Source organism: Ictalurus furcatus, chromosome 19 (genome assembly GCF_023375685.1).
Source record: "Ictalurus furcatus strain D&B chromosome 19, Billie_1.0, whole genome shotgun sequence".
Classification (NCBI taxonomy): domain Eukaryota; kingdom Metazoa; phylum Chordata; class Actinopteri; order Siluriformes; family Ictaluridae; genus Ictalurus; species Ictalurus furcatus.
In genome coordinates, this window is record NC_071273.1 from 18,796,305 (window position 1) to 18,810,142 (window position 13,838).

At 40.0% G+C, this 13,838-nt stretch overlaps 1 protein-coding gene across 2 annotated transcripts in view; it reads right to left on the reverse strand.

Annotated features, from left to right (window-relative positions):
- The window catches only part of kcnd2 (potassium voltage-gated channel, Shal-related subfamily, member 2), a 185,905-nt gene that overhangs the window by 9,003 nt on the left and 163,064 nt on the right, over positions 1-13,838 (reverse strand). The window contains exons 2-3 of one of the 2 annotated variants that reach the window (XM_053649745.1): positions 5,321-5,483; positions 1,732-1,830 (exon numbers count right to left, since the gene is read on the reverse strand). In XM_053649745.1, the coding sequence (XP_053505720.1) occupies positions 1,732-1,830; positions 5,321-5,483 (262 nt within the window). Of the gene's footprint in view, positions 1-1,725; positions 1,831-5,320; positions 5,484-13,838 lie in introns of both variants that reach the window. The other variant, XM_053649744.1, reaches the window with a different exon arrangement.

The window sequence follows — 13,838 nt, forward strand, 5'->3', positions numbered from 1 at the left end:
ACTACACAGTGCTGTAAGTTCTTGTAAGTGCTTTTCCACCATATTGCAAGGTCCATTTACATTACATGACAGCAAATGTACAGCAACACAGCAAATGTAGAAAGTTACACTGAAGTTGTTGTCTCCATCCATCCATCCGTCCATCCATTTTCTGGACCACTTATCCTACACAGGGTTGCAGGGAATTCTGGAGCCTTTCCTAAGGAACTCAGGGAACGAGGCGTGGGAGACCCTGGACAGGAGGGCCAGCCCATCTCAAGGCACAATCGCACACACATTCACACACTATGGACAATTTGGAAATGCCAATCAGCCTACAGCGCATGTTTTTAGACTGGGGAGGAAACCAGAGCACCAGGAGGAATCCCTCAAAGCACATGGAGAACATGCAAACTCTGCACATACAGGGCAGAGGTGGGATTCAAACCCTCAACCCTGGAGGTGCGAGGCAAACGTGCTACACACTAAGCCATCATGCCCCCATGTGGTACTTTATTGATTTGTTGCACAAACATACTGTAGCTTTTTGAACCAGATTTCATGCTTTTTTCTGCATTTTGTTTCTGCTTTTGTTAAAAAGAAAAGCAGACAAGTTGTTAAGTGAGGTAAGTTTTTTTTAATTATTATTATTTTAAAATCTCAGCTAAAGGTGTTCCTGAGAAACATTTGACTGATAAGCAATGTTTACTATGGCAAGCTCCATATACTTCCTGCTCCATAGAAAAAAATGACTACAAAGGAACCTGGAATTACAACTCAGTAACTAAAATCAGCTGTAAAATCTCTGAACATGTTTCTGAACTCCATAAAATGTTTCCCGCAGTAATGGTGGAAGTGTGGAACAGTGGAAGTGTGCTTTATGATGTCTATTTAAACTCAAGTGTCTGCTGCATTTAAACCTTGAGCATCACCGTCCCCATTTTAAACCTACTGGTTCATAAAGGCACAGACAATGCACGATGCAGTCCAAAGACCACAGCTGGAGTGTTTACTGTGTGTGCAAACATCCGCACAGACACCAAGTCAACACTCCCCATGGCCTCTGAGTCATACTGGCCCCATCTCACCCAAACCCCCCCCCACTGTTCGATGCGGGCAATTCATCGACATGCAGCTCAGACATTCTCATTCCTCCATGGGATGGAAATCCAAGATGCATTCAGATGATGTCATGAGGAAGAAAAGAGAACACAGGCCTGTTCAGGCGGTCGTGGAAAATCACTTGAAAATACTTGTTAAAAGATGCATGGAGAACAGACAGGTAAGTAGGCGAAGGTGCAGGTGGGTTGAGATGAGATGGAGAAAAATGGAGGAGAAGAAAATGGAAAGAAGAGGGGTCATGATAAAGGAGTGAGGGCTCCACTGGTACCAAAGCAGATCCCATGACCAGTCGCCAGGAAATGGTGCTGTCATCCTGGTGTCTTCAAGTGATGACATGAGACTCAAAGGTGCAAAGGAGTGAGAAAAAGACAGAATAATGATGTGAACCAGAAATGGGGGATGAGAGAGAAGGAAGAAGAAAAGAGACAGCAAGAGGGAAAAACAAGAAAGAGCATGATAGTGAAAGAGAGAGAGTCATTAGAGAGACACCATGATAGAAAGCCTTTGAATGAAGGCATCTCTGGCCCCATGGTGGAGAGGTGAAAGGTCAGGGGTCAGAAGGTGTGCATGCACCAGCACCATCATCAGCCCATCATGGCACAGTATGGCTCCCGCGGTTTCCACGGTTACCTCCTCCTCGTCGTTCACCAGCAGCCCATTGCGTTTGTACTGCAAATAAGCGTTAGCACCCCAGCTCTTCGTGGCGCGAATTCTAGCAAGCCTGGTTTTCTGTTCGGACAAACACATACGGGTGCGCATTTTAGCCTAACACTCGGTGCTCGCATGACACCTGAGTGTGTGTTTATGTGAGTGTGTGGCACTCAAAATAATTCTATGTGAGGTATGAATGATGGAATTTTCATCACAAGGACCATATAAGTTCCCTTCCTCTCTCTTCACCCCCTCTCTCTCTCTGTGCTTAACCGTAAAAACAGATTGTTGTTTTAGAGCTCATTTGTCTCTCTGCGTACGTGTGTTTGCATAAAATGTGTGTGTGTGTGTGTGTGTGTGTGTGTGTGTGCTCAGAGCAGGGATAAAGATATCGGCCTGTGTGTCTCTTGTGGCTTAGCTGGACTCACACAGGCAAGTGAAGGGCAGCAGGACGTGCAGGAGGAACATGATTGTGTATTCTGCTGCAGCTCTGCATACTGATCACCCCCAGAGGACTGGCACTTCCTGTATACTCCTGCTCCTTCCTCGACATCTCTATTCTCCTGTAGAGCTGACTACTCTCTCTACTCCTCATGACCTCTCTCTTTCTCTTTCTCTCTCTCTATCTGTCACTCTCTCAAGCTGTCTGTCTTTTATCTGTATTGAATGTTCTGACCAGCATTCTGAATCTGACTCTATATAAAAATTCTAAGCATGTTCTTTGATGGACTATGTTGTAGAGACTTGAAGCATAAGCACAAGCCACAATCATGTAGGTCTCTGGTTCTCGAAGCGCGCTCATGAGCGTTAGCCAAATTGTCCATAATTGTATTAACATTTCTGGACAACTTGGATATCCAGGCTACATAAGCACTTTATGGCAACTCTCATAAACCTACATAAACACCTGTAAAGGAACCCAGGCTTTCATGATGTACTTGCATGTTATCCAAAAATGTATTCCATTTTTGGGTTAAACATCGCTCAGGGTGTTCAGAGGACTATATGACATGTACATAAGCCCTTTATGACAACCTTCATAAACCTACGGAAACATTCAGAGAGGAACTGCAGGGGTTCAAGACATAAAATCAAACTGTGCATGACGTTATTAATGTTTTTGGTAACATTACAACCAGGATGAAATACATAGGGCTACATGACATGTACATAAGCCCTTTATGACAACCTTCATAAACATATAGAAACATTCAGAAAGGAAGTGCAGGGGTTAATGACATAATGGCATGTAGGTCATGAAGTTATTCACATTTTTTAGAAACACTTTACTCAGAAATGGTATTCATAGGGATAATGTACATAAGTCCTTTATAACAACTGACATAAACCTACATAAATATTTAGCAGGGAACAACAGGGGTTCAAGACATTATTCCAAGTTGTCCATGCAGTTTCTAAAAATTTTAAAAGTTTTGGTAACACTTTACTCAGGGGCAGCGTTCATAGGGCTACATGACACCTACATAAGCCCTTTATGGCAACATTCATAAACCTACATAAATATTTAGAAAGGGACCCAGAGGTTTATGATGTATAAGCAAGTTGTCCACAAACATATACATATTTTTTTTTTGATAATTCTTTACTCAGATGTGGGTTACATGACACCTACACAATCCGTTTATAACAGCTGTCATAAACCTACATAAAATATTAAAAAGGAACTGCAGGGGTTCCAGATGTACAGCCAAATTGAGCATAAAGTTATTGATGTTTTTGGTAACACTTAAGGCAAGGGTGATTTTTATAGGGCTACATGACATGTACATAATCGCTTTATGAAAAGTGTCATAAACCTACATAAACATTTAGAAAATAAATGCAGGGGTTCAATACATATAACCAAGTTGTCCAAGAATTGATTATGATTTTTGTTAATACTTTACTCAGGGGCAGTGTTCATAGTGCTACATAAGCCCTTTATGACAATGTTCATAAACGTACATAAATATTTAGAAAGGAACTGCAGGGGTTCAAGATATAAAGTCAAGTTGTCTATTAGGTTATTAAAATTTTTAAAACACTTTAATCAGAGGCGGTATTCACAGGGCTGTATGAATCCTACATAAATCCTTTATGACAACTGTCATAAACGTACATAAACTTTTAAAAAGGAACTACAGGTGTTCAAGGCGTAAACCAAATTGTCCATACAATTATTAACATTTTTGGTAGCACATTACTCAGGAACGGTGTTCATAGGGCTACATAAGCCCACTATGACAACTGCCATAAACCTGCATAAACATTTAGAAATGAAAGTTCCAACAGGTATCAGCTGTTGTAAAGCTTGTGCTCATCAATTGTGACATAACAACTGGAATTTTTTTTTGGGGGGGGGGGGGTTATGATGTACACATTATGTCACCTTGCTATCAAAACGACAGCTAAATGACAGCTAACCTCCTGTTGGAGTTGTATAGTATATGTAACAGTCGTGCTTCTAGCTTTACTTCTAATTCATACTCACTTGAGCTGAAGGGGTTTAAAATGAGGTAGTGTTAAAATATTGTTCAATTCCTAAAGCTTAAAAACTTAAGTATAAATTATGCCAACTTGAATAAAACTAGGAAAGTGCTGTTTTTATTATGCAAATGGTTTTAAATATTGTAACACAGTGTTCTGTTTGGATTCGGTAGATGGAAAGTTCAGGAACGAATTCCATTACATAAATATGATTTGCCTAATTTGAAAAATATTTTAATAGTATTGGATTATACTTGTAATTTATTTATTTATTTATTTTTACAAAACATGTTTTTTCATACAGCTGCATATTTGTGTTCCATATTGCATGTATGTATTTGTACATGAACAATACAGTGCGGGAAATCGAATGCGTCAACACTTTTTTCAGTAAATATTTTTCCAATGAGGTTATTCACATGAAATTTTCACCAGTCTTTGGTATTAACTCAAGAACTCCACATATATATATAAAGAATTCACAACATTAAATTCCATAAATGAAGTTATGTTTAATAAAGCGTAACGACACAGGAAAAAAGTATTGAACACGTTAACTGAAGTTTATTTAATACTTAGTGGAGAAGACTTTGTTTGTAATGACAGCTTCAAGAAATTAATGGGCCGCAGTATTCAGGTGTGATTTTGGCCCATTCTTCTAAACATTTTGTCTTTAAATCTTGTTCAACTGGATTCAAGTCAGGTGATTGACTGGGCCATTCTAATGCCTTGGGTTTTTTTTCTCTGAAACCAATTGAGAGTTTCCTTTGCTGTATGTTTTGTATTTATTACACATAACTTTATGGACTTTAATGTTGTGATTTCTGTATATTTGTGGATTTCCTGAGTTAATACTGATGTCTGGTGAAAATTTCATGTGAATAACTTCATTGGAAATATATTTACTGAAAAAAATGTTGACACGCGCAATAATTCTTTCCCCCACTGTATATGCTGAAATTGCTGTGCTGTAGATAAATCTCTGTGTACTCTGTAGCTGATTGCAGCTCCTTTAACAGGTCATTGTTGTTGATCCTAGTGGGTCAGGTGCATGTATATGTGTGTATATGTGTGTGTGTACCTTTTGGGCACGGCGTTTCTCTGCACGCTGACTCTGATGGTAGATGCGGCTGAAGTTAGACACGATGACGGGCACGGGCAGAGCGATCACTAACACGCCACTGAGGGAGCAGACGGAGCCAAAAATCTTGCCCATGATTGTCTTTGGGACCATGTCACCATACCTGCAGCAGAAGAAGAGAGATTCATCACACACTTCTGCTATTATTCTGCATCAGTTGTGAGCAATGAGGCTTTCTCATGCTTTGTAACCCAAGCGTTGGCAGCACAAATTCGGTTATGAGTGATGCCAAAAGAACGAGAAAAGATGGAAATGTGAAATCTGGATTACAGAGAGATTTCACACAGCAAATACAGTTTCGCAAACATTCAGAGTAAACTACAAAAAGCCCTGTAATTACATCCAGCCTTTAATAATGCAGCTTTTCAAAGGTAAACATGAAGAAGATCAGAACACTGCAATAAAATATTCTGTCTTTTCACCAGCCGTGATTTAATAACAGGCAGTTAAAGGATTTAAGTGATTTTTTTTTTTTTTTTTTTTTTTAAACACAGCACATACTGAAAAAGATATTTTTAAGAAAGCAATACAACACTTACATTTATTTAACAAAATATCTGTCTTTGGATGATGTCTCTTTTGTAATTTTGGGGTCTTTAATTTCGAATGCAACCATTTTACTAAACATTTTTATTTCGTACTGTTATTCTTGAGCTTATTGTTTAAAATAGTTATTTGTGCTTGGGTTGCTTAACTGTGTGGATTACTGTTACTTACTGGTGCTGCTGAATTCTCAATTCTGATTGGTTAGAAGCTGTTGGTTAATTTTCCATAACAGCAACCCTGACAATAGTGCTGGCTGTAATTCATATCACAGGTTTATAATTAATGCACTTGTTCTAATATGCTATCATTTCTATAGTAGCAGCTCATTCACAGGGACTTGTTTGACGGACGCTCTACATAATCTAACTCTCATAACAAACAGATTAAAAATGTTTTGTTATTTGTTATAAAATGTATAGTTGTTGCATTTGTGGAAGGAGTCTCCAGTTTATACAATAAAGTGTTCAGGACAGAGGACTTTGTAGTTTCTATATATTTTTTGTCTTATTACCAGATGATAGAACACCTCGTGTGGTCCTTGGTGACTTCAACATTCACCTAAACAAGCTGCATGCAGCTGATTTTCTTGCTCTCCTGCCCACGTTTGACCTCAAGCGGACCAACCAAGCAACTCACAATGCCAGCAAAACAGCTTGACCTCATCCTTCCATGTAACTGCACCACACAAAATCTTCTTATTATTCCTCTCCACACCTCTTACCATTTCTTTATCCAGTTTTCTATTTCTCTCCCCTCATGCCCTTTCTACCTTTAACCTCCTTTCACCGCAATCTTCCCTTCTTTTCCCCCCACACACTTCTCCATTGTCACAACCTCATTTCCCTCTGATAGACGCCTCTCCTCACTAGATTTAAACACCGCGACAGACATGCTATGTTCCGCTCTAACATCTTCTCTTGACAGCATCTGCCCCAAACCTCCAGGCCAGCTCGCACATCACGTCACCCCATAGCCCTTGGCTCGCTGAAGCTCTTCGTAACAACCGGACCAAGCTAAGGGCAGCCGAAAGGAAATGGTGTAAATCAAATGATCTGACTGACCTAACCAATTACCTAACACTTCTCTCCTTTTTTTCCTATAGTATCTCTACCACTAAAGCTGCATACGACCAGGAGAAGATTGGCAGCCCTCCCAACACCCATACTCTCTTCACAACCTTTTCCTCTCTTCTCTGTCAACCTCCTACCCCTTCCCTTACTTCTCTCACTGCAAATGACTTTGCCACTTTCTTTTCCAACAAGGTTACATCAATCAGGAAGCTTTTCTCCACCCCAGACACCCAGAGACAGGCTCCTCCTCCATGCAACTCTCAAGTCTGCTCCTTCTCCCCTCTCTCAGAGACTGATTTCTCAAAACTTGTCCTCTCTAGCCATCTAACAAACTGTCCTTTAGACCCTATCCATTCGCACCTTCTTCAGTCCATCTCTCCCATGCTACTACCTGCACACACACATCTTTAACACATCCCTCTCCATTGGCAGATTCTCTACCTCATTTAAGCAGGCCCAGGTTACTCCACTGCTTAATAAACAACACTTAACCCTGCTGCTGTTGACAACTACAGACCTGTTTCCATCCTCCCTTTTCTGTCCAAAACCCTGGAAAGAGCTGTTTTTAATTAACTCTCCACTTTTCTCACAGAGAACACCTGGACACCAAGCAGTCTGACTTCAAAAGCAGTCACTCTGTGGCGACTGTTCTGCTTTCTGTCACAGAAGCCTTACAACTAGCAAGATCAACCTCAAGATCATCTGTCCTCATCTTACTCGACCTCTATGCTGCCATCAGTGTCACTGATGACACTGTTAATCATCAGATCCTGTCAACTCTCTCCAGCCTAGGCATCACTGGAACGGCTCTGCACTGGGTAGAATCCTATCTCTCAGGCAGATCCTTCAAGGTATCATGGAGGGGTATCTGAAACTCAGCAACTCACAACTGGGGTTCCCCAGGGGTCAGTTCTGGGTCCACTGCTGTTTTCTATTTATACTACATCTCTGGGGCCTGTGATTGAGTCTCATGTCTTCTCATATCACTGCTATGCTGATGACACCCAGCTCCATTTGTCCTTCCAGCCTGAAGATCCATCCGTCTCAGCACACATCCTTGCCTGCCTGTCTGACATTTCAAACTGGATGAGGAAACGCCACCTTAAGCTCAACTTGGCAAAAACGAAGCTTCTCATCATCCCTGCCTGCCCCTCAATCAACCACAACCTCACCATACAGCTTGGCTCAACCACACTCAAAAACCAACCAGGACAGCCAGGAACCTTGGGGTGACTTTCAATGACCACTTGACCTTTACAGACCACATTTCAACAACTGCATGATCCTGTAGATTCATTCTGTACAACATCAAGAAAATCAGACCCTATCTCACTGAGCAGGCTACACAGCTACTAGTCCAGGCTCTTGTTATCTGAAAATGGGACTACTGCAATGCGCTACTCCCTGGCCTCCCAGCCAGCTCCGTCAAACCCCTTCAGATGATTCAGAATGCAACAGCATGCCTTGTTTTCAACCAGCCCAAGAGAACCCATGTCACACCCCTCTTCGTCTCCCTCCACTGGCCTCCGTTAGTCGCACACATCAAATTCAAGGCCTTGATGCTCATGTACAAGAACTTGTCTGTAACAGCACCTCCATAACTTAACACTCTCCTTGAGGTTCATGTTCCCTCTTGCAACCAGTCTTCAGTTAATGACCATCGCCTGGTAGTGCCTTAATTAAACCTTAACTTGTCCCCAACTTAATTAACCCTTAACTTGTATTCCCTATTGCAGAGTTGCCACCCTTGAAATTAAGGGTGCACCCTTAAAGAAATAGGGTCACTCTAAATCTCTACAGAGTTCTTCATTTTGTCCCTCTGTAGAAACCCTAAAAAAGTCAAAATTTCCAAGTAGCACCTACGGTAAGTCAAGTGCATTTTTATAGTCATACAATTTTTTAAAACTTGCATTCCTATACATATACTCCAATATATACAGTATATTATGAGTTTACTTTGCCTTTTTTTAAAAGTCTTGTGAACTGTTGACTGTTGAACTGTTGACGTCTTGTGAAAAAAACAAGTGTTAATACTTATATATATATATATATATATATATATATATATATATATACACACAAAAACTAAGTGTGAAAGAGTGTATGTAACTCAGATTTACATGATACAGAACTCATTGGATTAAATGCACTGTGTTTGGTATTTTGACCAACTGTCTTGAGTATTAGGAACTGTAGAGTGAGCACAAAGCCAATACAGTGATGTCATTATGTGCACATTACTTTTGCACAAGTGAACAAATGAGATATTCTGCAAATGCCAACTTGTCCTATGTATAATTACCTTTACTGTGCTCTTGTCCCCCTTTTGCCAGGCCATGTGTAAAACTTGTTTTGTCAGGTAATTAATTTTTTTTTTTTTTGCATAATTCCAGTAGGAGGCAGAAGAGAGCCACAGAGTGGGAGCTGAACATACATCTGTCTGTTCTGCTGTTTGTTAGGAGTGATGACTCTTATCTGCTTCCAGGCTTTGTTCATCTGGAAGGTCTCTAGCTTTGATCCATCAAGTTACAAAATAGAAAAATAACACAAAATGTGTGCATTTTTAAAATAGATTCTAACCTATTTTCTTCCACTAAATTCTCTTATTAAATAAAAACCTTTCATTCATAATTACGCACTGCAGTGCTGAGTGTTCACACATCCTGCATGAAGAAGCTTGAATCGTTTCCATAATGTGTAGAGCATGTCGCCATGGAAACACAATGTACTTGTACATCATTGTTCCCTTACACACAGACACACTGCTTCTGTCATGCAATCAAGAAGCCACCAGAGCGACAATTCAGAAGCTCTGTAGGAAGATGTCAGTGTTGCTTGTCTATGTCCTTCGCTTCTGAAAACGGTCAAGTCTGGAACACGTCTGAGAATTGGCTGATGTATTGTGGCTTCCCGTGGAAGAGCTCAAGAAGAGAGTGCAGTTTATAGCATGGTTTAGAAGCATGAGAAACTGAGAAAATAGCAAAGCATCTCTTTACTGTCAACAGAATTTACATTTATGCTAATCTCATCTCATTTTCACAGCTTTTTTTCCCGCCAAAACCAGTTATGAAAATCTAATATTATAGTCAAATTATTTTTCTAAAAGAAGCTTAAAGCACTATTCAGTAACATGATATTCACTGTAATGAGCAGAGATGATGAGTAAGGAATAACACACTTTGGACTGTGCTGTTATACGAAAATAATCCACACTGAAGTGTAAAGAGGATTATTTTTGTTCAACAGCATAAGCTGAAGTGTTGTATTCGTCTTACAGTGGGGGATAATAAGTATTGAACGCGTCAACATTTTTTTCAGTAAATATATTTCCAATGAGACTATTCACAATTTTCACCAGACATCAGTATTAACTCAGGAAATCCAGAAATATAAAGAATTCACAACATTAAAGTCCTTAAATTAAGTTATGAGTAATAAAGAGGAATGACACAGGAAAAAAGTATGAACACACTAACTGAAATTTATTTAATACTTAGTAAAGAAGCCTTTGTTTGTAATGACAGCTTCAAGACTCTTCCTGTATGAAGAAATTAATCATCCTCAGTCTTCAGGTGTGATTTTGGCCCATTCTTCTAAACATATAGTCTTTAAATCTTGTTCAATTGGATTCAAGTCAGGCGATTGACTGGGCCATTCTAACACCTTGATTTTTTTTTCTCTGAAACCAATTGAGAGTTTCCCTTGCTGTATGATTTGGATTGTTGTCCTGCTAGAAGGTCCACCCACGTCTCATCTTCATCATCCTGGTGGATAGCAGCAGATTCTTCTCAAGAATCTCCCGGTAAAGGGCTCCATTCATAGTTCCTTCAATTATATGAAGTCTGCCAGAACCATGCGATGAAAAACAGCCTCTCACCATGATGCTTCCACCTCCAAACTTCACTGTTGGTATAGTGTTTTTAGGGTGATGTGCAGTGCCATTTCTTCTCCAGACATGGTGTGTAGTATAACAGCCAAAAAGTTAAATTTGGCTCTCGTCTGACCAGACTACACTCTCCAGTATTTCATAGGCTTGTCCAAATGAGTTGTAGCAAACTTTAAACAAGCTTCAACATGCCTTTTCTTTAGTAATGGAGTCTTGTGGGGTGAGCGTGAGCAGTGGAGAGCATTGCCTATTGTTTTCTCTGTGACGATGGCACCTGCTGCCTCCAAGTGTTTCTGGAGCTCTTTCTGAGTGGTCCTTGAATCTTGGGCTACTCTTCTGACTATTCTTCTGACTCCCTGGTCAGAAATCTTGCGAGGAGCTCCTGTACATGGCCAGTTGATATAATAATAATAATAATAATAATAATAATAATAGTGCTTAATGGAAGATTCTGAAGTTTTGAAGTAGGTCTGTATCCGATTCCATCAATATGTTTTGCAACAATAAGGCTCCGAAGGTCTTGGGAGAGCTCTTTGCTTTTACCCATCATGAGATGTTTCTTGTGTGACACCTTGGTAACGAAAAGCCTTTTTGAAGACCAACAATTTACTAACCTAGCTGATAATAATGTGCACAGATAGGTGGTATAATTACTTACGGATTTCAGCTGGTTCCTTGCCTTACCTTGCCTTGGAGAACTGCTTTTTCTTTGTGTGCTCAATACTTTTTTCCCATGTCATTCCACTTCATTACACATAACTATATTTATGGACTTTAATGTAGTGAATTCTTTATATTTCCAGATTTCTTGAGTTAATACTGATGTCTGGTGAAAGTTTCATGTGAATAGCTTTACTGGAAATATATTTACTGAGAAAAATGTTGACACGTTCAATACTTATTTCCCGCACTGTATATAACAGCAATGTTGCCAAGAGTAAACAATTTTTTATTTATTAATGTATGTGACATCATGCCTTTTAACTGTTTATAGTTCCGTTTAATGTTATGGAAGGTCCACGAGACAAGTTAGTTCCTGTCATACGTGACTAGTTCCTTGACATGTGACAGATAGTGGAGAACACAAATCCTATCCTGAAGAAGAAAACTTACTGACTGTGACAAAGTGCTAACATTGGAGACCCCTTTTATAAATGTTTAACAGATGTCTCCAAACATCTTAACAAAAGCAAAGCATCATCATGTCAATGATCTGTGGGATCAGATGGCCTGACTTAGCTCCCCACACGCATCAAAATGCCTTGGGCGCCCATGAACCTGTCGCCAGTTCACTGGTTGTCCTTCATTGGAGCACTTTTCGTAGGTATTAACCACTGCATACCAGGGACACCCCATAAGACCTGCTGTTTTGGAGATGCTCTGACCCAGTCATCACAATTGCCTATTTGCGCTTGCCTATTTTCCTGCTTCCAACACATCAACTTCAAGAACTGAACTGTCCCCTGCTGCCTAATGCATCCCACCCCCTGACAGGTGCCACTGTAACAAGATAATCAATGTTATTCACATCACCTGTCAGTGGTTGTAATGTTATGGCTGATATGTAAGAATAACTCAGAACACATTAGATTAGATTATTCTTCTACAGCAGCATGTCCTGTCATGTTTTATTTCTTACATATTGATGATTTCTCAAACAGCTATACAAGATGTATTCTCAACTAGTGCATGAATGAATACTGTGTAATAATAATGTAAAATCTGAGTAAATTATGTATTTGTTTTTGTATGATAACTGATATATAAAGAAATGAAAAGCAGTTCCTCAGTAGTGGAATCAGATGCTGCACATGAAAATATGTGAGAACACAGATACAGTATCTCAGAGTGTTGGTTATTTATGAGAATCCAGGCTTATGTAAGGAACCTGACCTCATGAGCTCTGAGCAGAGCAGGTGTGTGTAGCAGTGTGTGTGTGTGTGTGTGTGCAGCAGTGAGGATGCTAAGGGACTCTTTAAGGGTGAAGAGAGGCTCTCACACTCACTAAGTGGAGAGTTTAATTGAATTACAGTGTGCTGGATTTTCGCTCAGGGGCCCGATGAGACGCAGCCTCCGAGGACCGAGCAATAATTACGCACAGCACCGAGTCAACTTCTCCAATTAAACTCCTGTAATTAACTACAAGGAGAGAGAGAGAAGAAAGAACAAGTAGAGACTGACAGACAACTTTGTGTGATAGAGAAAAGCAAAGACACAGAGTTCGTTAGAAAGAGAAATTAGGAACGCATGGCTGCGTCTTTTCTTCTGCTGTGATTTGGGCTGTTTTAGTGCCTTCTTTATATCTGCAAGTGTTTAGATGCTTTGCAAATGCGTTCTCATTAAGGAGTGCAAGAGACAGAACGGTGGCTGTGTCCAGAGGACACAGCTGTGTAGGGAACTCTGAACCAACAGATAAAAGCTTCATTAAGGACGGCTAATAATGTCGCTTGTAGGCCGGTAAACTCATTAGATTTGGGTACATCAAAAATATATCGGTCACTGGCTGCTAGCAAACACACACATACGGATGTGTGTGTGTGTGTGTGTGTGTGTGTGTGTGTATACACAATTTGAAGGTTGTCTGTGGAAGGTAATGGTTTGAGTGGCATATTATAAACAGAGTGCCTGCTTTGTGTTTTCTGCCCACTCCTCCAAGAATTCTGACCAATCCTGCCCACTCCTCCAAGAATTCTGACCAATCCTGCCCACTCCTCCAGGAATTCTGACCAATCCTGCCCACTCCTCCAGGAATTCTGACCAACCCTCCCTGCTCCTGAAGGAATTCTGACCAATCTGACCAATCTGTGTCTGTTCACACACTTTCGGTTATATTGTGTGTGTGTGTGTGTGTGTGTGTGTATATATATATATATATATGTATATATGTATATATATATATATATATATATATATATATATATATATATATATTGTTTTTAATAAATATATTGTAATA